The sequence below is a fragment of the Aptenodytes patagonicus genome, chromosome 1, assembly GCF_965638725.1.
Source record: "Aptenodytes patagonicus chromosome 1, bAptPat1.pri.cur, whole genome shotgun sequence".
NCBI classification, from domain to species: Eukaryota; Metazoa; Chordata; class Aves; order Sphenisciformes; family Spheniscidae; genus Aptenodytes; species Aptenodytes patagonicus.
In genome coordinates, this window is record NC_134949.1 from 72,951,100 (window position 1) to 72,974,228 (window position 23,129).

At 43.3% G+C, this 23,129-nt stretch overlaps 1 protein-coding gene across 2 annotated transcripts in view; it reads left to right on the forward strand.

The window, feature by feature from the left end:
- The window catches only part of PIK3C2G (phosphatidylinositol-4-phosphate 3-kinase catalytic subunit type 2 gamma), a 223,811-nt gene that overhangs the window by 16,814 nt on the left and 183,868 nt on the right, over positions 1-23,129 (forward strand). For both annotated transcript variants that reach the window (XM_076328760.1, XM_076328759.1), the window contains exons 4-6: positions 307-418; positions 7,896-7,998; positions 15,868-15,938. In XM_076328760.1, the coding sequence (XP_076184875.1) occupies positions 307-418; positions 7,896-7,998; positions 15,868-15,938 (286 nt within the window). The remainder of the gene's footprint in view (positions 1-306; positions 419-7,895; positions 7,999-15,867; positions 15,939-23,129) is intronic.

Here is a 23,129-nt window from a genome sequence, read left to right on the forward strand (position 1 = left end):
TGGAAAAAAAAATAAAATTGCCATTTGTCTCTTCTGCTTGGGAAAGTTGCTCGGCTCTTCATTCGAGCTACCTAACAAATTGCTAATTTCCTCTAAATTGACATAGATTCTGTGGCTTGTAGAGTATTTGAAGCAAAATTAAAAAAAAAAAAAATCAGGTGTGGCTTGATCTAATTCCTCTTGATGGAGCTAGTCTGCAGCAGTAGTTAACAAGAATTTCTTTGTAATTCTTTTCTTTGCTCGAGTATCTAGCCTGGAATTCTCTAGCAAGCTACTATTAATTTTTCTTGCTATCTTTATTTACAGCTGGCTGTATTACTCGTGACTTAATTGTAGAGATCCTCTGTTGCACAAATCGATACCCAGACCAGGAGGAATGCCTTCTAAGTGTTTGCGGGTCTGATGAATTCTTACAAAAGTAAGTATCTCATTAAGAGACAGTACTGAGTATGTATTGTGTAATATAAGCTGTGCATTTAATGCACTCTGCTCATGTGCCATGTAAACAGAACCATAGGGAGAGTTAGATTATGTTCCAAACCCTTAATGTATAGTTTCTGAAACTCCCGGAACACACGGTACTTATGTTCTACAGAGATGATGGTGTGCTCTAGTGCAAGGATTCAGATCCTGGCTCCTTTATATAAGCTTTGTGCAGCCTTGAATAATTTGTTTCACTCTGTTGTCCTTCTGGGGGTGTTGGTCGACAGCCGGCTGAACATGAGCTGGCAGTGTGCCCAGGCGGCCAAGAAGGCCAATGGCATCCTGGCCTGTATCAGAAATAGTGTGGCCAGCAGGAGTAGGGAAGTGATCGTGCCCCTGTACTCGGCACTGGTGAGGCCGCACCTCAAATACTGTGTTCAGTTTTGGGCCCCTCACTACAAGAAAGACATTGAGGTGCTGGAGCGTGTCCAGAGAAGGGCAACAAAGCTGGTGAAGGGTCTGGAGAACAAGTCTTATGAGGAGCGGCTGAGGGAACTGGGACTGTTTAGCCTGGAGAAGAGGAGGCTGAGGGGAGACCTCATCGCGCTCTACAACTACCTGAAAGGAGGTTGTAGCGAGGTGGGTCTTGGTCTCTTCTCCCAAGTAACTAGCAATAGGACGAGAGGAAATGGCCTCAAGTTGCGCCAGGGGAGGTTTAGATTGGATGTAAGGAAAAATGTCTTTCCTGAAAGAGTGGTTAAACATTGGAGCAGGCTGCCCAGGGAAGTGGTTGAGTCCCCATCCCTGGAGGTATTGAAAAGACGTGTAGATGAGGCGCTTAGGGACATGGTTTAGTGGGCATGGTGGTGTTGGGTTGACGGTTGGACTCAATGATCTTAGAGGTCTTTTCCAACCTTAATGATTCTATGAGTCTGTGGTCTTTCTCATCTGTAATACAAAGATGCTGCTGCTTCCAATATCTCATAGGAGTCTTATAAGCATGAGGGGATATGTGTGTCCTCAAAGGGGGAAATCACCAAAGAGAGGAGAAACGGTATTATACAGCTGCATAGCAGGTGACTTTTCTTTGTATCTAGTTGTAACAGTAGTAAAGAAATGAAGTCAGCGCTTTGGTGCTGACTGCAAGTTGAAGAAAAACATGTTATACATACAAACAGGTCTTTCTGAATGTATGTAGTCTACAAGTAAGGAAGTAAATGCTCTGATTCACATTCATTCAAGTAAACTCTTGTGGTTGTTGAAAGCATTACTGGACTCAGCTAGTTGTTTCTTGCCCTCTGGCAGATTAAATTCAGCTGTCAGCGAAAGTGAGCAGATTTTGTGTTGAAGCAGCTGAAGTGCAGGCTCTTGTCAGCTGTGCTGTAGAGATGGTGACTTTCAGCAGAAGGGGAGAAGCTGGCAGTTCTCTGTGGTAACATGTTAAGCTGGCACTGCAGGAATCACAGCTCATCTGTTAGAAACGTAAAAAGTGTTAGATAAAATAGTATACATCTATAATTGAAAAGGAAATTTTTAGCAGCAGTCAAATTTGCAGTATAGCGTAAAGATTACCTGAACTAGCCCAAAGCAAGTCAGCTTGATTAATGAAAGTAATGCAGTTGTGACAGCAAGTGTCACACTGTAAATCAGCTTTGGTTTATAGCCAGCTTGGATGCTTCTACTCTTACATAGGTACACAGGTCAAATGTTCACATGTTTATGGTGAATTATGCTTTGCAATTAAAGATGAAGACTTCGGCATTTCTGAGCTAACTCTTGTCCAAATCTCCGTAAAGCAGGAGCTGGTACAGCAGAGCACTGTGCAAAGCGTTACAACGCTGGAACTGCTGAGCAGAGAATCAGGTCATACATAAATCTGTTAATTACATAAGAAGGCCAGGGCTTTTTTTTTGTTTTCAAGTCTCTCTTCTCATTTCAAACTAATTGCTAAAGAAAATGGAAATAATGAGTCATTGTATTGAGGGTGAGCTCAGTGCATTTCAGTACAGTGTACAGTATGTTCTAAACAGTTTTATTTTCACTGTTGGGAAGAACGCATCAATAGTGGACTGTTTAAATTCCTGCACTTGCAGAATCTCTGCACGTCTCATTAGCAGTGAAACAAGGTCAAAAATGTTCTCAGCTTTTTTTGCTTTGCTCCTTCACTGTCATGCAGAAAGCACTGAGCTGCACTTATGGCCTCAGCAGCTTGTAATTCTATACTATGCCATGCTTTCAGCTCCCTTTCTTCTGCCTTCTCGTCAGAGTCCTGTATCTGAAATTTGAAACCCCAGACCATAATGATCCCTCGGGTAGCTTAACATGGTCTGCGGAGTTGCCTCAGGGTGAAATTTTGCCTATGTTTGGGCTATCTTTTAGCGCAAATTGCTTTCCTCGCAATGTTGCTAACAGAGTGATTTGATGTACTTGTGCAGAGTTCTTCCCCAGAAGAGTATTTGGAAATTGTTCAGGGATGAATTCCAGTAGAAGTTCCCCAAGTTATGAGACAGCAAAGGGAATAAATACTGTGCTGCTCCTGCTTTATTGTAATCCAGAAAAAACTAAAGCGAAGCTAAAACGGTGACATGATGAATTGTTCTCAGACCAGAGTGGTTTAGCGAACAAGACAACATTGTGAAGATCTGTCAAAAGCTCTCATTTACTATTATATAGGACTGTATTAATGAGCACTTCACCCTGCCTCCTGCAGAAGCACCTGAAAGACTTGATGATTTCTGGAATCCATTTAGCTTTGAATGAGATGGGGAAAAAAATACTTCTGTGCTAATGACCATTATACTCAGCACCACAAGATTTCATCATCCATTATTACCTTCCTAAGGAGATATCCCTGAGCTCACATCTTATCTGACTCACAAGTAGAATATCAGATTTCAAATATCCAAATTTTAACAAAATCAGAAGGCTGCGTATAGGCTACAGGTCAGTCCATAACTAATAGAGCCATCTGTGAAATTCTGATTTGGAATCTCATTTGGTTTCTGGTCTTTAAGTTCATTTTGTTTACTGATCAGAAGTCCTGGCCTTGCCTCAACCTGCAGGCTTTCTTTTTCTTCCTATGCTTCCTTTTCCCACAAGATTTTCTTACAGCACCTGTGGAAGCTATCAAGATTCATTGCCACCTTGTCCCTGCCCCTTCTGTCACTGTGAGGTGTACGTTAGTTACTTGCCTAGTTGATTTGCTGCAGTTCCTTTTTTAGATGTTCAGTGTAAGCGCATCTGGAGGCAGAACCCTGTCTGAAAGACAGACTCCTTGAAAGAAGAGAGGAATAAAACCCTATCTGTGTCATCAAATTTTACCACTATTCACAGATGTTTCTGATTTTCATATCTATAGACCCTCCTTCTCTGGGTTTCCCAGCTGTGGGCGTGCTTTCCAGTCCCTTACACTTGTCCTGTTCATGATCATCTTTTATTTCTTGGAGGGCCGTCTGCTGTTTCTAAAAATTATTCGCTTTATCTTGCCATCATCCAAACCTTCTACATCTACCTTTAAACCTTGCTCTCACAGTTTCCTGTCTTTCCTTAGATTTGAATGGGTGCTCCTAAAAATAATTTTATGATGCCCTTCATGAAAGATGATATATAAAAATAAATTAAATTGGGTTAAGCAGCTCGTGTCAAATAACTCCTACCTCTCAATGCCAGCAGCAAGCCAAAACCAACCCTTCTTATGTGACAGCAATGAATCAATCCTCCATTTAGACTTTTTTGCCTTTAGAGCTACAGGCCACAAGCTCAGAGCATCCTGAAATGCCTAATAAAACAAAGCACATAACTGTATATAAGAATATGGGGTGCTTTTTTTTGTTTTAATTTTTTTTTTAATTGATCTGTCTGTTAGCAAGAGGTTGCAGGAATGCAGACCCAGCAAAGGAATGTAGTCCAAGGATACTTATAAGCTTTATTTCTAAACATGCCTTTTTTTTAAGGCATCGGATTTTTTAAAGGATCTTTTCATATGTATTTTTAATTCCATCCACGCTCCACCATAGTGTTATTTACACAGTTACCTTACTGCTTTGCAGTTCAGCCAACATAGTGAGCAGGGGCATGGAATAGAAAAGTCTAAATGCTTATCACTTATGCTCACATGCTTGCCTGTGACCTTATAGATGACATTTTTTTGCCTTACTAATTCTATTCTCTGAGAATTGAGATCTAAATAAGAATTGGTTTTCACTCAAAGTGAAGTTTTAAGCTATTAATTATACACTGGGCAGTGTTGTATTCATGCAGATTGGGATCATAAGAAGCAAGCACCTTTTGGATTAATATGTTCTTTGTAAAAAGTAAACTTCATTTTCTCTTGTCGCTGCAGATTAAGTTTCTCATTCAGAGATGTAGCTCAGCTGAGTCCTTTTTCAAAAAAAAGTCTGATTGAACTGCATTAGGATTTGGAGCTTATAGTACATCAGAGAACCTTGCTGTGGGGAAGCAAAATCATCTAGTGGTGAGGGATTCTCAAGAGACTGAGGGATTTTTCCCTTTTTCTGCTTCTGATACATTGTGGGACCACAGGCAAGTCACTTTGACCAGTTCATTACCATGGCTCTTAAAGACAAAGGCTGTCTTTCACTTTGTCTTTTGTCATGGCATTCTCATCAAAGCTGTATTCTCCACATAGTAATTCCAGCAAAAAATAGGGGGAAAACTGTTGAGTTAAAAACGTTGTGGCATTTCTATTTGTGTTTCCTTTACAGAGCTCAGAGCACTGTAAACCAGTTACTAATAATCATGCTGTCCTCCAAAGGGGGCTATATTAATTTTATCTTAATAGTACAGGTATAGTAGCAGATCTGCATAGTGTGTTACAGCCTGGGGTATGGCTAAAAGGTAGTCTGTCAATCTGTGGCAAAGCTACACCCCTGTTTCTTGTAGTTCATTTTTCATCTAGACCAGGTTTCCACATTATTTTATTGAGGCATTAATCCATTTTGTCTAGTCTCTTGTGTCACAATACCTGTCAAAACTTTTCTCTTTGTATTTGTGCAAATAAAATCCCCTCATGAAGTCAACTGTATGGCCAGTACTTCTGACTGTGATGTTTCAGGCAGCATTGCTATGTCAATAAAGGATTTGATGATGTATAGTATCTGCCTGACACAGAAGAGCTAACACAAACCACTAGTGTAAATGTACTTATAACCACAAAATTCAACTTCTGTTGGTGTAGCTTGTTTTGCCTGGAAGCATGATGACGTGGAATAGTTATACTGGCAAAAGATAGTTTTTATACATCTGTGGTACAAAATTGTAACTACAGAGGAGGGTATAGCTATACCAATTTACACTAGCAGAACACTCCTCTGTATTGGTATAGCTATACCAATTGGCTTGGTATAAAGTTGGCATTGCAATAGGAATCTTTACGCTGGAGGAATCAGGAAAAAGTGAATTGGGACTCACAGATGTGTTTCTTTGTAATTTTCTTGTTACTACACCTGTCCTAAGGTTGAAGGTAAGGCAGAATGGAAAGAGCAGGAATAATGACAGGGTAAAAGGTAAAAAACAGGTGTGAGGCAGTTCTGAAGAATGCAAGGATCATGGGAGAGTTCATCATTAAAATCATGAGGCAGATGTGATTAGGTGAAATGAGGAGAGGAACAAGTTTCAAGAAAGCCATGGGTAGGCACAACACAGATATGAGCTGAGGAGCAACGGAAGAGAATCTATGCATTGGTACAGTCCCAGGAACTGGGAATCAGTCACTAGGACTTTTGCTTGTAAAGGGATTTGAGAAGGGTTGAGGCATAACAGTGATACACTTTCCTCCAGTACAGGTATTTCACTGTGTTGGTGTTAACTTCTCTCACTCTTACATCCGTACTTTATGCTCTTAAAATCAAGGAATTTTGCAAATGTATGGAAGCGCTATCAGAGGACCTTGCTTTAGGTATTTGTTATGTCAGATGGAAATGGATTTGTCCTCTGTGACCTTTAATGTATTTGTTTAAAAAAAAAAAGTCCTGTATCTACACTTACACCTTTTGTGACCTCTAACGGAGAGTATGTATTTTACTTAACTATGGTGTAGTGTAGATGCAGAACATTTACAAGATATATGAATTCACTGTAATTGTGCTGAATGGCAATTATGTACAGCACATTTATTTAAGTTTAACCACTCATTTGTGCTGGGGACCTCTGCTGCCATGTGAGATATGAGTCTCTCCCCAAAGTCACACTTTCCATGATTTATTCATAAGGCGAGTGGTTTTTTGGAACTAAATCCAGCCAGTTTTATTCAGACATTCCATCAAAAGCCCTTTTAGGTAGAAAGAAACACAGTTTACATCTGAATTCTGAGTTTTCCATGGCACTTGACAAACCAGAAAAGAATCATCTTTCCTTCATGGCCCAGGGAGTTCTGAAACAACTTACCATGCTGTAAATCTGTATAAATATGGAATATCCCTTTTGGCACTTGTGTGGCTGGAGGCTTGAAAAAAGCAACATGAATCTAATTGAACACACACTAGAGTTGTAACTGATGATGCATATTAACTTGTTTTAGTGATGAATTTGCCTTTGCAAAAATCTGTCATTTTTCCTACCCATTAATCCCAATGGATTTTTTAAACGTAAAAGATGTTTGCCTTAACTCTGAAATAATTTTTGCATTATTTCACCTGATTAAAACAAAAAGTGGAAGGGAAACACTGAAATTTATTTTTGTTCCAAGTAATTTTAAGAGAGTGATAAACTATAACTTAGAAGAAGTTGCCAAGAGTGATAAGTGGACTAGAAGCTACTCTGAAGAGGCAAATAAGAATAAGGAATTCCCCTGCCATGGGGTGCTAGAGCATCCTTGACCAGCAGAGTACTTTGTAGGAACCACTCCAGCTGAGTGAGTAGAGCTCTGCATCTGACCTTAGCTGGCATATGATTTGAGAAGGAGGAAGACCGACTCACAGCTTCTTTTACCATCTCTGTGAGCTGCACAGGGTGAGAACTTTGATTTCTTTGAGAACCAAGGGTCACCTGTCTTAATGTATCTGATTTTCAAACTTATAGTTAATATGTGATTTTCAAGTTGGGTATCAAACACTACAAGTCATTCTGCAGTTGAGCATTCATAACCAAGATACTTTGTTTAAATTGCAATAATTTGGGTTTCAAGAATACGCATGAATAATCTCAAGGTTTGGGAGCATGTGCAGTTTGTTTAGGATATTCTTTCTCTGTTTCATTGTTGTTCTGTTACAGAACTTAATGGTCAAAGATACAACTAAGCAATTATTCTTAAATTGTTTCACCAGAAAATATGCCAGAACCAAACCCTATCAGTTTTCACGGAAGTAGGTGCCAAGTACAGGTTTTATATTATTCAATCTGCTTTGCACTTAGGATTTAGTCCACTGGTGCTTTTAGGAGAAGGACAGAGGAAAAAAAGAAGGAAGTGGCAAGTAGAGATAACCATTTGTCGGGTTTTTTTTCCCAAACCACAGTAATCATACTTTGGGCAGCCATGAAAGTCTTCGCAAGGCAACGACCTGCATTCAGCTTCGACTACAGAACACTAGTAATTTGAAGCAAAGTTTGGCTCGAACGGTATGTTGTCTTTTTTTCCTCCTCTTTCTTTCAGCATCCCTGAAGGAATAAAATTCCACCAATCCTTTTATGTAGCAACCTGCAGTAATAATCAAAGAGAGATTATTTGCTTTCCTGAGAATGCATATATTATTGCTGATCTCCAGTTGAAACATACTGGTGAACATCTCTGCTTTGCTCCTGTACTTGTATCTAGGGAGTTACTGTAGAGAAGACACAACTAAAAAAAGACCAAAGGTTACCTTTTTAGAAAAAAATCAGTTTTGTCAAAATTTAATGCTATTTATTTCAGGTGGTCAGAGAAATCTTGTTTTTGATCGGCCTTTCTATGTTTTGAAATATAACCACTCAAAGTACTGTGTAAAATGAATTAGACCTGGATTCCTGTCATTATCACTGAAAACCAGGGTAGGCTGATAAAAGCCAGAATCACAGCTGATGTGTTTGTGCATGCGTGATGCATACTTGTTTGCATGTGTGTATGTGCTTGTTTGTAGACATGCAGAAATGTTGTCGGTAAGGACATGTAGTCCTTACAGAAAACATTGTTTTATCATCATCTTAAATCCAGGGAGATTCCTATTCAGATTATTTGAGTTTAAGCAATCTTGCAGTGGATTACTGAGCTTTAATGACACTGACCTATGCTACTAAATGTGAGCTTTATTCCCAGTGGACCACCTTGAACTACTTCTAACCCAAAGTTTGCAGTACAGCAGAAGCTTTGTTCTGGGCAGTGTTCACTGGCAGTGTGTTGACTCTGTTCACAGATAGTAGCAACTACCTGCTTTGCATAGGTATGCTATCAGCCTGAGTCTGTCAATATATGGGTCAGATGGCAGATTTCTGACATAAAAGGGTAGGAGCTTTTAATTTCTGTTATGTGTCACCAAGTGAAACATCGATTTCAATACGATATGTTACCTGGAGCATTAAAAAAGGACTCTAATGAGGCCAAATATATATATATATTTTTTTAACACTTTAACCAGTTTATAGATAAAAGAATAATTTAGTGCTCATATGTACAATCCTGGCTTAAATTATTGGCGTTCTTCTTTGCCAATATTATTCACTTATTTTTTAAAAACCATTGATTCTTCTTGGTATAGCATCGTCCAAAAGAAAGTAAATTAGGAAACGTGGAAGCTTTCATCACCAGATCACTTCTTCAAAAATGACTCAGATCAATGAATTGCCAACTGCTTGCTCTCAGTCTAGAGAAAATAAGTTGATGTTTGAATATATCTTCAGAAGGATGTGAGCAAGTGTCTATCTCGTGTCCTTTCTCACCCCATCCCCATATCACAGCAGCAAAAAGAACATATCCAGTGACCACTGGAATGAGTTTTCTCTTGGGAAAGTGTCTGTGGTACCTTGTTGTCATTTAACTGCAAGTTGTTGAGGTTGAGGCAGGAATCACCATGTGATTTCCATTGCCTGCATTAAACAGATTATATGGTCAGCGTAGTCCTTTCTGGTGTTAGATCTGTGACAAGACATCCTGTATTAGGAGATGGAAAACTTCATTGTTCCATATAGTGCTGCCAAAGAAGGGCTTGAGAAGAGTGGAGTGTTGGTGATGAGATATAATTATGGACGCACGTAAGTGTGTGTAACGGTGGAAAAATTATTTACCTTTTTTAGGTCAGCATCTCTATCTTTTAAATGGAATAATATATTATTGACCCTTCTGCTGGGCAGTTGAAGATTTCCAACATTTTCTGGCCTGAGAAATCAGTGACACGAATTAAAAGTTTGATACAAATGCGTTTTGCTACTTATATGCATATAGCATGTGGTGAAGGTATTTTTTACATGCATGTACTGAAAAGAGGTAGCCTCAAACAACTTCCTGACAATCTCCTCTTTAAAATTCCAAGCCAATGATTGATTCTTTACAAGTGACTTTGTCTTGAAACAGAAAAGCTAAAATATAGAGCAAATGACCTATTTGCTGTATATAGATCTGCTATTACTACAGATTTTCAAATTTATCTGCTTTGGAACCTAATGATATGTTCAGGAGTCTCTTCTGAAGCTTTAAAGCTTGTTTGTGTGCTAAAGAAGCAAAACTATACCAATGCCACCTGGAGACTGCCTTCATGATTCTTGCTTACCTTACATAACACTGTTGAAATCGGGATGCATAGTTAAAAATCTCTGTACATGCAAATTACTATTATTTTACTATTATGCTTAATAACCAATATAAGTGGATACTTATACGTAATGTGCAACTAATTTTTGTTTAAACCACATAGCTTATGAACTTTGGCCAATAACTAAATGTTCACAATTCTTTTGTGAATTCAGCTGAAAAACATATTTTTTTAAGGTGAACATTTGCTTCCTTTCCTTTTGTGGGAAGCTGGCATTCTGTTATGAAGTATTCAGAAAGAGGAAATTGTCTTGAACTCAGCAGTTACAAGCAAGAAATTTGGCCTGGGGCTTTACATGGAATCACAGGTCTTTCAGCCAGTGGGTGACCTTTAATTTGATTTTGGTTTTTTTGAGACATGAGATTTATCAGCCTTAACACTCTTGAACAAAAGTCTTGTAAGACCCGAATTTTCAAGATGCTAGATTCCTAGTAAACTTCCAAATAAAGCTTATACAGAGAACGTAAGGTTATCTTTATGATATAGAAACTTATTGAAGCTCAGTTTTATACTGTCTAGCCAGACAAAGAGCTTCTGTTGACAGGATTGGGAATTCTACACCTTGCAGATTTTTCTTCACACATTGAAATCTTGAGAATGAAATGAATGTGGAGAAAATCCAATAGTCCTCTTGTAAAATGGTGGCCCAGTATACATGGGTTACAATAATACTGAATAATGACTGCTAGATTTGTTTTGACTGCACACCTGTCCTACTCTGAATTTTAACCTAGGTGGTCTTTAAGAGGCAACTCTTAAGCACAAACTCCACAAGTTGTAGTGGGTCAGAAATGTTAATTCCTAGTGGCTGGGTGGTGTTTAGGAAGAAATGTGCAGTGGAACAGTGTAGAAGCACAAACCTTTATCCAGATAACATTTCCAGGGAGTGCTCTGCTGATCCAAGAGACCTATTTTTTCAGAGTTGTTCTCACACACTGATTATCTGGGTAAAGCATGAATCTTTGCAGTGGCGAAGCAGCAAAGAACACTTACGGGTTTCTAACAAGAGCCTCGCTTGCTTCCAGACAGGGATTTTTGGATTAAAGCAGCCAGCAAGCAATATTTCCTGACAATTAAAAAACATTTTTATTTTCATATATACCGGTGTTAATATTTTACCGGACATAATGAGTTAAGCATTAACCTTCTGAGCATAATCACAGACAAGAAAAGTCAGTGGTCCATCATGATAAGAAGGTGGGGTTTTTTTCCATTATTTAAATGTTTGTGACTTTTTAGAGGGATTGTGTAGTACCTCAAATAGAAGGGAGCCTTTTCTTGTGTTTAAGTATCCCTTGAAATTGTACTACTGTGAAATGCTTCATGTTCTATTAATATCCTCAAAGTCTCCTTCAACTCTGTTGCAGTTTGACAGGTCTAAATGAGGTTTAATATACTGCAGTGCACTGTGGAGGCCAGGAGCAGAGACCTAGTGTCTCTTGACATTTCACATTTTGGAAATGGTTACAATTACCAGGTAGAATGATTACAAACAAACAAAAATAGTCTTTCAGGCAGTTAACTAACAAGCTTGGAAGACAAACTAGCAGTGTTCAGACCATTAGATAACATTTATTGTCTCAAAGAATTTGTAGAACTATAATTAATAACCTACAATAGGGTTTAACCGGGAAGGGTGACATTTTAAGATATCTTCAAGTGAATTATTGATCACCCCTTTATGGTAACTGACACGACTCTGAAAGCTTCAAGCCATGAAGTTACTTCAGGTTACTAATAATAGCAAAGAACATGAGCAGCTCTTGAGCTGGCATAAGTCATATGAGTGTGAAACCCAGAGTTTTCCTCCAGCTCCAGGGCATGCTTGTGGCAGAGCACTTGTATCGGAAAGGAGAGGTTCTGCTCGCAGGCAGGAGCACCAGCAAGTCTGTCAGGACCAGATGAAACCTAATGGAGGAGACACGGACTATGGTGCATTGAAAGCTGCAGTGTTTCCTTTCACTCTGGACCCAGTTCTGTAGATCTCTTTGGATTTACTGAAACCTGCTCCAGCCACACTGAATTAAAGGATCTGAGGTAGTCTACACTGAGCTCAGTCAATTTTGTTGTTGCTGTTCTCTGAAACTTGCAGCTTTGGTCATAAAATGTATTTGAAAGTCACAGACTTAGAAGCAGTTTATGGAAAATAAATTTCCCTCCCTCTGAATTCATATAAAAAGATGTGAAAATAGTGTGATTTAAAAAAAAAAAAAAGGCACAAACTTTGAGACTTTTAAGATTCTTCAGCTATCTCAGACAGTTATGTACACATGCAGCTACTGTTTATTTTTGTGAATTAATCTGCGCTCACTCGTGGGGAGAATTTGACCTGTGATCTATAGGATCCTTCCAAATTTTGAATTTTAGTATATGTTCTTTTATAGAAATCTCCACTAAGGTTGTAGTTTAACTAGTGCCACAGAAACATATTCATATCTTGACAGCCCTTCTATATAATAATCACCCACATGTATTCAGGTGCTAAATAATTCACATACACCCACCTTTTGCCCTAGTCCATCAGATCCCCTTAAGCTTCTGGGTTCCTATCAATCACACATATCTAATTTCTCTCTAAGCTTCAGGGGTCCTCCTTCAGTCTGTGTCACATTGTTTCCAAGTTCATCCCTCCCTGTCCTCTAGTCCTGCCAGTATATGAGATCAAGGAGGAAGTTTATCATTTATCAGTCTTGTTCTGTAGCTCAAGCCTTGTCCCTGTGATTGCTCAGTTCAGATGTGCTCTGCTATTTGTAAGGTCTCCAGAGGTGGCAGTGTGACAGCTAAGCATGCAATGACATTATAAAAAGGCAGGGTGGATTTTGCAGAACATGTACACTACTCATCTGTAGGGTAACACGACTTTAAAAATTAAAAAAAAAAAAGGGGGGGGGAAATGATCTACTGAAAGTCAAGATGGATGTGATTGACTGTTGCTCTGTCTAGAAGTAGCAAATTCAAATCATGATATTATAGCAAGCAACTGTGGAGTGCTTGGTGCTATTTCCTTCCTGGAATGCATGCTTCTGATTATGGTAGCACTACTTAAGTCTTGTGATGTTATACCAGTCCTCTAGCATGCATTGAAGCAGCATGATAGCTGTCAGAGGTCAGGTGCTCCAAGCCTCAGAGTATGGTGTGGGCAGAAGACATGAATTGTGAGCAAAACCAGCAGTTATTAGGTCAGAGCCATATGTAGCACAATTAGTGCTGCACTCAGGAAATTGGCATCCATAAGCTATTCTTGTACGTCTCATAATCACTTTTGTAGGAGCAACTCAGTGGGGTTCAGAGACAGATTCTGAAATCTGTCCGAAGAAAGAAAAGACCATCTTCTCTCAAATGCATCCCCTAACCCCCACATACTTACCCTGTCTTCTCCTCTAAAATAACATTTAGCGTACTCATGTCAGTACACTGAGATAAGGAACACAGGTGTTTGTATAAGATCAAATGCTCAGACAAAGTGGAGCTTAGTGCTTAGGTCTAAGACACATACATTCAAGGCTTAATGCATGCGACTGTTTTTCTTACCTTCACCCCCTTCCATTTCATTCATCTAACTCATCTTTCATGTATTGCCACTATGTGATAAAAGAGATAGTAGCGCTCCAGATGGGAATTCTTTACAGAACATCTATAATGTATCTAGCTCAGCAAGATCCTGCTCCTTAAATGATGCTATTGCTAAATCTCTATATAGTGATCTAAAGCAGAATTAGTGTGAATTAATTCACGTCAATTAACATATTTAAATCGAATTCAACCATAGCAGAGACACAAGTTGCTCAGGAACGTTAGCTTTAGACCACTACTTTACTTCAATTAAGTAGAAAAAATTGCTAGTGTGGTCACCTTATTCTGAACAAGCTTTCAACATTTGAATTCACTAACATTCAAAATATTAGGAGAAGGCCTTTTTAGCCAGGCAAGTAAAAGAGTGGGGGGTTTTCTTTAGAAAATACAAATTTCTTTAAAATTCTGTTTAAGAGGGGGAAAAAATCATGAATCATATTTCATCACTGTTGGATTATGCTGTTCTCATTTTTTTTGAAATTTTGTTTATTGTATGAAAGTTATAACAGTAAAAGATGAACAGAAGGTGGTTTTTTTCTTACTGAAATGTTTTGCTTAAGGTTAAACCATTTTGTCTTCCCTTCACAAAGAACTTGTAAGTTTCATTAGTTTAGTCCAGCTTAAAATGGAGTCACCTTTCAGATTCTTCTGTATCCTCGGCCAGATGTAATTTCTGTCCTCTGCTTCACCTTTGAGCAAACAAATATTTTAGATCAGTACACATGTAAATAAGTTGGCTGTAGCCTGGTCACCTAAGCTGTGCCCATCCCAGCCATCGCTTGTCTTTCTAGAGATACTGAGAAAAATAATGTCTGGCAGTTGTCCTAGCCACTATGGAAACAGAAGCTCATCACCACTAGATGCCTATATGCTGTGCTGCTCTCCTGCTTCTGTTTTTTCATTTAATTCTTTTCTCTCTCATCCCCCACCCCTCCCAGGGTTATACCTGTTCATAAGTGTCATTCCCTTTGTAATCCTTGCCCAGTGAATTTGGGGTCATACTGAGGGCCTTCTGACAAGCAACTTTTCCCTGTGAGTTATAGGGATAAGGGGTCAACCATGAGTCAGAAAAAGGACAGAATCTTCAGGACATGGTGGTGCCTACAAGCTGACAGTACATGCCTAGTATGGGCTGAGCTACCTCCACAGGGTGGGAAGAGTTAAGGCATCAAAGGCAACAAATCCATGGGGCTGGAGAAAGGACTATATCTGAATGGGAACAGGTTTGGTCAGCAGAATGTGTCAAATAAGGCAAAATCACAGAATTGTTTAGGCTGGAAGGGACCTCATGGGATCATTTAGTCCAGTCCCCCTGCTCAAGCAGGGTCAGCTGGAACAGGTTGCTCAGGACCGTGTCTGGTCAAGTTTTGAATATCTCAGCAGATATTCAAACCTACTCCACAACCTTTCAGGGCAACCTCTTCCTGTGTTTGATTACCTTCACAATATTTTTTTTTTTCCCCTTGTGTTAAGGTGAAATTTCATGTGTTTTAATTTGTGCTCTTTGCCTCTTGTCCTGTCAGTGAGCACTACTGAAAAGAGTGATTCCCTTGTCTTCGTTATTTTCCATCAGATATACATACGCATTGATAAGATTCCCCGAGCTTTCCCTTCTCCAGACTAAACAGTCCCAGCTCAGCCTCTCCTCATACAAAAAATGCTTTAGTGCCTTGATCATCTCTGTGACTCTTCACTGAGAGAAGTCCCTTCAGAGGGGTTGCAAAGGATGGTACATAAGTTCTCCATTCTGTTCCCTCAGAAAAGGAAGCAGCAGAGAGGTGGTGGATGCAAACTGATTTCTGATTCATGACTAGTGTATGTTGCCATTGCAAAAGGGTGCCTTCTGCTGACTGTAACAAGAAAGCGGAGGCAGGGTTTACTGAGGCCTGGCTATAGTCTTAATAGTTGTATTAATGTCACTACTGTGACAATCTGGTTTGGCCTTCTATATAGTACAACCCAGTGTAACATGAGAGAGATTCACAAATAAAATTTCAGACCGAAACATCCTGAACACTCTGAAAGGAGAGTTCCTAAAAGAACGTGCTGACTCTGGAAAATACCAAGCAAATCTCTCCAATACACATTCTTCCTATCAGAATACTTTATCTCACTATATGCTTCTCCTCCACAGCATGAGGATGACCAAAGACTGTTCAGTGTGAATCAGCTGTTAGAAGACACTTGTGCCTGGAGACTGACTCGGTAAGAACACTGGTATATAACAGTATTTCTGTTTGCAATTGTTCAGATTTGTAGTGAGCTTCCTGGCCCCAAAGGACAATTCCGAGACCTACTGGGGACAGGAATGATACCAAAAGAAAGAAAATTGGTTCAATGTTTTAGACTCTTATTTTCAGACCTTATTGATTGCTTAGCAAAAATCAATAATCATTTATAGATCTGTGTAATTTTTCCCCATTTTCTGCCTTTCATGGCATTGAAGGTTTTATTAGAGCTTTCATGTTTCCCAAAGATTCCCAGGATTGAAGGAGTCATAATTTTCACATGTGCGTTACTCTTAGAGAATTTTTAAGAGTAAATACTGTAAAAATAATAATTTGCTCTTCATTATGCCTGTATTTTCACAGTTGAGTGATTTTTTTTTTTTTTTTTTAATGGAGGCTAGCTATGACAAGTTTTTAACTTGGCATTCACAGTGCATTTGACTCTAAAGCTAACTTACCATGGACAAGCACTAAATGAGATAGATTCTTCATTCAACTTCCATTATGTTCCGTTTCATGCACTTAGATAAAGAAGCTGTTAACACTTTTTGTAATGTTTTTCATCAATGTGTTATAAAGTACTTTGCCAAGAATGGTAAAAGCCACACCTGTCATTTAGCAGATGGAGGAAAACAGAGAGGTAGTGACTTGTTCAAGGTGAATATCTGGTACTTACTGAGGACCCGTCTGGTTTCCTAGGAGCATGGCCCAAATTTCCATTCTGGTCCTTGCTATAAAGAGATCAAACCAATCATACAGTTTATACACATGCTACTTATTGACTGTTTTATTTCTTGTGATGTAAAGAGTGTGGCCTTTTCCATTGCAAAGAGAGTCTTCAGAGGGGATATGTGATAAAAGATGTGGTGCTGCAAATCAACTCTGGTCCGCAAAATTTCCTCTGATACTGTAGGGCAATGAATAACTGATAGCATAGGCAATAAATACTTTCTTTCTTCAACCACAAGTTCAGTAAATATTGAAAAAGTAAAAGCTTCAACTGTGTTTGATCACTATTTCCTGCTTGTTCCATAGATTGTTGACAGGTAGGAGAAAACATTTTCCAGCAGTGATGACCTAGAAAGATCTGTGGTCAGGCCCTGTGCTCTCAATTGCATTTCTAACTTATCTGAGAAAAAAAGGGGTAATAGCTAAGTGACAAAAGTTTGCTGTCCGTAATGTGCACAGGAGCTGCCTGTGATGATTTGCAGAAGGATTTTACAATGCTGAGGTGAGCGTGTGATAAAGTGGCAGACGAAATTTTGAGAAGATAAATGTAGATGGGAGGAAACGGTCTTAAATTCGCTAATGAAATCATAGGCTCTGAGTTGACTTTTACTACCAAGAGTGAGTTCTTGGGGTTATAATAAATAGTTCTGAATGTCAGCTTGGTACACAGCAGCTGCAAAAAAGAGAAAACAAATGTTGGGAATTATTATGAAAGAAATGAAAAACCAAAAAACAGTATTATACCACAGTATCAGTATAGGGTGTTCATTTATCTTGAATACAGCTGGCAGTTCTTCTTCTCCCATTTCAAATATGATGTAGTAGAACTTGAAAAAGTGAAGAGAAGGGCAGCAAGGATGCTCAGAGGAATGAAATGCCTTCCATATGAGAAACAAATAAGTAACAATACTCTTCATCCTGATGAAGACATAATAGAAGATGGGTATTTTATAGATGACAAGTCTATGAAATTGAGCAGCACAGAATGTCTGCAGAAAAGGATGACTTACTGTATCTTCCAGTGGAGGACAAAGGGAGCTTGAAGTGAAAGTAGCAGATTCAAAACAGGCAAGAGTAGTTATTTCTTTGTATAAGACCTAATTAAGTAATGTCTGGACACAGCCCGGCTTACCCAGGACTGTGTCCAGATGGTTTCTGGATATTTCCAAGGAGGGAGACTCCACAACCTCTCTGGGCAACTTGTGCCAGTGCTCAGTCATAGAATCATAGAATCATTGAGGTTGGAAAAGACCTCTAAGATCATCGAGTCCAACCGTCAACCCAACACCACCAGGCCCACTAAACCATGTCCCTAAGCGCCTCATCTACACGTCTTTTAAACACTTCCAGGGATGGGGACTCCACCACTTCCCTGGGCAGCCTGTTCCAATGTTTCACCACTCTTTCAGTAAAGAAATTTTTCCTTACATCCAATCTAAACCTCCCCTGCCGCAACTTGAGGCCATTTCCTCTCGTCCTATCGCTTGTTACTTCGGAGAAAAGACCAACACCCACCTCGCTACAACCTCCTTTCAGGTAGTTGTAGAGAGCGATGAGGTCTCCCCTCAGCCTCCTTTTCTCCAGGCTGAACAGTCCCAGTTCCCTCAGCCGCTCCTCATAAGACTTGTGCTCCAGACCCCTCACCAGCCTCGTTGCCCTTCTCTGGACACGCTCCAGCACCTCAACGTCCTTCTTGTAGTGAGGGGCCCAAAACTGAACACAGTATTCGAGGTGCGGCCTCACCAGGGCCGAGTACAGGGGCATGATCACTTCCCTACTCCTACTGGCCACACTATTTCTGATACAGGCCAGGATGCCATTGGCCTTCTTGGCCGCCTGGGCACACTGCCGGCTCATGTTCAGCCGGCTGTCGACCAACACCCCCAGGTCCTTTTCCGCCAGGCAGCTTTCCAGCCACTCTTCCCCAAGCCTGTAGCGCTGCATGGGGTTGTTGTGGCCGAAGTGCAGGACCCGGCACTTGGCCTTGTTGAACCTCATACAATTGGCCTCAGCCCATCGATCCAGCCTGTCCAGGTCCCTCTGCAGAGCCTTCCTACCCTCGAGCAGATCAACACTCCCACCCAACTTGGTGTCGTCTGCAAACTTACTGAGGGTGCACTCAATCCCCTCATCCAGATCATCAATAAAGATATTAAACAAGACCGGCCCCAGTACTGAGCCCTGGGGAACACCGCTCGTGACCGGCTGCCAACTGGACTGAACTCCATTCACCACAACTCTCTGGGCCCGGCCGTCCAGCCAGTTTTTGACCCAGCGCAGAGTCCACCTGTCTAAGCCGTGAGCCGCCAGCTTCTCTAGGAGAATGCTGTGGGAGACAGTGTCAAAGGCCTTGCTGAAGTCCAGGTAGACCACATCCACAGCCTTTCCCTCATCCACTAGGCGGGTCACCTGGTCATAGAAGGAGATCAGGTTGGTCAAGCAGGACCTGCCTCTCATGAACCCGTGCTGGCTAGGCCGGATCCCCTGGTTGTCCCGCTCATGCCTTGTGAGCGCCCTCAAGATGAGCCGCTCCATAATCTTCCCCGGCACCGAGGTCAGGCTGACAGGCCTGTAGTTCCCCGGATCCTCCTTCCGGCCCTTCTTGTGGATGGGCGTCACATTGGCAAGCCTCCAGTCTTCCGGGACCTCCCCCGTTAACCAGGACTGCTGATAAATGATGGAGAGCGGCTTGGCGAGCACCTCCGCCAGCTCCCTCAGCACTCTCGGGTGGATCCCATCCGGCCCCATAGACTTGTGAGTGTCCAGGTGGCATAGCAGGTCATTGACTGCTTCCTCCTGGATTACGGGGGGTTCATCCTGCTCGCCGTCCCCGTCTTCCAGCTCGGGGGGCCGAGTACCCTGAGGATAACTGGTCTGCCTGTTAAAGACTGAGGCAAAGAAGGCATTGAGTACCTCAGCCTTTTCCTCATCCTCAGTGACAATGTTCCCCCTTGCATCCAATAAAGGATGGAGATTCTCCTTGGCTCTCTTCTTGTCATTAATATATTTGTAAAAACTTTTTTTGTTGTCTTTAACGACAGCGGCCAGATTGCGTTCTAGCTGGGCTTTTGCCTTTCTCATTTCCTCTCTGCACGACCTAACGAGATCCCTGTACTCTTCTTGAGTCGCCTGCCCCTTCTTCCACAAGCGGTAGACTCTCCTTTTTTTCCTGAGTCCCAGCAAGAGCTCCCCGTTCAGCCAGGCCGGTCGTCTTCCCCGCCCATTCTTCTTACGGCGTACAGGGACAGCCTGCTCCTGCGCCTTTAAGACTTCCTTCTTGAAGATCGTCCAGCCTTCCTGGACCCCTTTGCCCTTCAGGACCGTCTCCCACGGGACTCTCTCAACCAGCGTCCTGAACAGGCCAAAGTCCGCCCTCCGGAAGTCCATGGTTGCAGTTTTGCTGCCCCCCCTCCTTACTTCACCAAGAAGCGAGAATTCTATCATTTCATGGTCGCTAAGCCCAAGACGGCCTCCGACCACCACATCTCCCACCAGTCCTTCTCTGTTAGTAAACAGCAGGTCGAGCGAGGCACCTCCCCTGGTAGGCTCACTTACCAGCTGCGTCAGGAAGTTGTCTTCCACACACTCCAGGAACCTCCTAGACTGCTTCCTCTCTGCCGTGTTGTATTTCCAGCAGACATCCGGGAAGTTGAAGTCCCCCACGAGAACAAGGGCTAGCGATTGAGAGACTTCTGCCAGCCGCTTATAGAACGCTTCATCCGCCCCTTCATCCTGGTTGGGTGGTCTATAACAGACTCCCAGCAGGATATCTGCCTCGTTGGCCTTCCCCCTCATCCTTACCCATAGACACTCAACCGTACCATCATCACAATCGTTGAGCTCTATACAATCAAAACACTCCCTAACATACAGGGCCACCCCACCGCCTCTCCTTCCTCGCCTGTCCCTTCTGAAGAGTCTGTAGCCATCCATTGCAGCACTCCAGTCGTGAAAGTCACCCCACCATGTTTCTGTGAGGGCGACTAAGTCATATCTCTCCCGCTGCACAATGGCTTCCAGCTCCTCCTGCTTGCCGCCCATGCTGCGTGCATTGGTGTATATGCACTTGAGCTGGGCTATCGATTTCGCCCCCGGCATCGGCACGCCACCCCTCGGCTCATCTCTAGCGAGCCTGGTTTTATCCCCTTCCCCCTTCGAACCTAGTTTAAAGCCCTCTCAATGAGCCCTGCCAATTCATGAGCCATGATCCTTTTTCCCTTGTGAGACAGCTGGACTCCGTCTGTCACCAGCAGGCCCGGTGCCATGTAAACCTCCCCATGATCAAAAAAGCCAAAATTCCTCCGACGGCACCAGCCCCTGAGCCACGCGTTGATCAGGTGTGTTTTCCTGCTCCTTTCGGTATCCTTCCCTGCCACTGCAGGGATAGAGGAAAACACTACCTGTGCTCCCGATCCTTGAACCAGTCGCCCCAGTGCCCTGAAGTCCCTTTTGATCGCTGCAGGACTTCTCTCCACAACCTCATCACTGCCAGCCTGTATAACCAGCAGCGGGTAGTAATCAGAAGGCCGTACCAGGCCAGGGAGCTTCCTAGTGATGTCTCTGACCCGGGCCCCAGGGAGGCAGCAGACTTCCCTGTGGGACGGGTCCGGTCGGCATATCGGGCCCTCTGTTCCCCTCAGAAGGGAATCGCCTATGACAATTACCCTCCTTTTTTTCTTAGCAGCGGCAGTCGTAATGCGTGGGGCTGACTGCCTCACCCTAGGCGACCCCCCGGATGGACCTTCGTCTACGTCCTCGCTTGCCTCACCCTCAAGTTCCAGGGCCCCATATCTGTTGTGTAAAGGCAACCGGGAAGGTGAGGGAGGCCGGGCAGGGGTTTGCCTGGCACGCCGAGCAGGGACCCGTTTCCATCCCCCCCCGTCGCTTAGGTCCCCTCTTTCTACCTGGTGGCAAGAAGGCAGGGGGTCCTCTGCTTCTCGCGGAGCCTCCTTCTGCTGCCTCTGCCTCAGGGATGGTAGGGTGTGGCTCCACCAATCTATCTCCCTCTCACACTCCCGGATACTCCTCAACCTTTCCACCTCCTCCTTCAGCTCTGCCACCAGGCCGAGCAGATCATCCACCTGGTCACACCGCACACAGGTGGTGTCTCTGCCGCCCTCCGGCACAGCTGACAGGCTCAGGCACTCCCTGCAGCCAGAGACCTGGACAGCTGTATGCTTGCGTGTGAGCTCCGTCTGGGTCGCCACATTCCTTCTGGCGACGGCTTTCGGCCGAGTGGAAACCATAGCCGGTCCTCTTCTCGGAAGCCGACGATTACCAGTTGAGTTGACCTCTAGAGCCAGGAGCGGGGCTGCGCCTTGCCCGCTCGCCTTCCCTGCACGCCCTGCCTGCGCGAACTGCCGCGCCACGCCCTTCTGACGCGCCACGTCCTGTTTGCCCGCCCTGTTCGCCGCGCTCCGGGTCGCTCGCGCTCCCTGGAGCTGCTCTTGTAAGTGAGGGGGTTTGGCCGCCGCCCCTCTTGTCCCCGCCCACGCTGAGTCAGAGCTGCCGCTCGTCAGGAACGCCCTCCTCCGGCTCGGGGAATGGCGGGGCTGGGGCTCCCTCTCGCTCCCTGCGCTTTTCCTTTTCGCGGGTTTGGCCGCGGTTTTTTGCCGCTTCAGGAAGGGTCCCCCGTCGCGATCCTCCGCTCCGGAGCCCTTCGCCTCGGTGGCTTCGCTGAAATGGCGGGTACAGTGGGTTTTTAAACTGCTGCCGCCCCTCTTGTCCCCGCCCGCGCTGAGTCAGAGCTGCCGCTCGTCAGGAACGCCCTCCTCCGGCTCGGGGAATGGCGGGGCTGGGGCTCCCTCTCGCTCCCTGCGCTTTTCCTTTTCGCGGGTTTGGCCGCGGTTTTTTGCCGCTTCAGGAAGGGTCCCCCGTCGCGATCCTCCGCTCCGGAGCCCTTCGCCTCGGTGGCTTCGCTGAAATGGCGGGTACAGTGGGTTTTTAAACTGCTGCCGCCCCTCTTGTCCCCGCCCGCGCTGAGTCAGAGCTGCCGCTCGTCAGGAACGCCCTCCTCCGGCTCGGGGAATGGCGGGGCTGGGGCTCCCTCTCGCTCCCTGCGCTTTTCCTTTTCGCGGGTTTGGCCGCGGTTTTTTGCCGCTTCAGGAAGGGTCCCCCGTCGCGATCCTCCGCTCCGGAGCCCTTCGCCTCGGTGGCTTCTCGGTAGGTCACTCTCGGTACCTCCTGTATTTCAGTTTGTGCCCATTGCCTCTTGTCCTGTCACCTGTCACCACTGAAGAGAGCCTGCCTCCATTGTCTTTGCACCCTCCTTCAGGTGTTTATATACATCAAGAAGATCCCCCCGGAGCTTTCTCTTCTCTAGGCTAAATAGTCCCAGCTCTCAGTCTTTCCCTGTAGGAGAGATGCTCCAGTCCCTTCATCATCCCTTTGTTGGACTCTCTCCAGTACATCCGTGTCTCTCTTGTACTGAGGAGCCTGG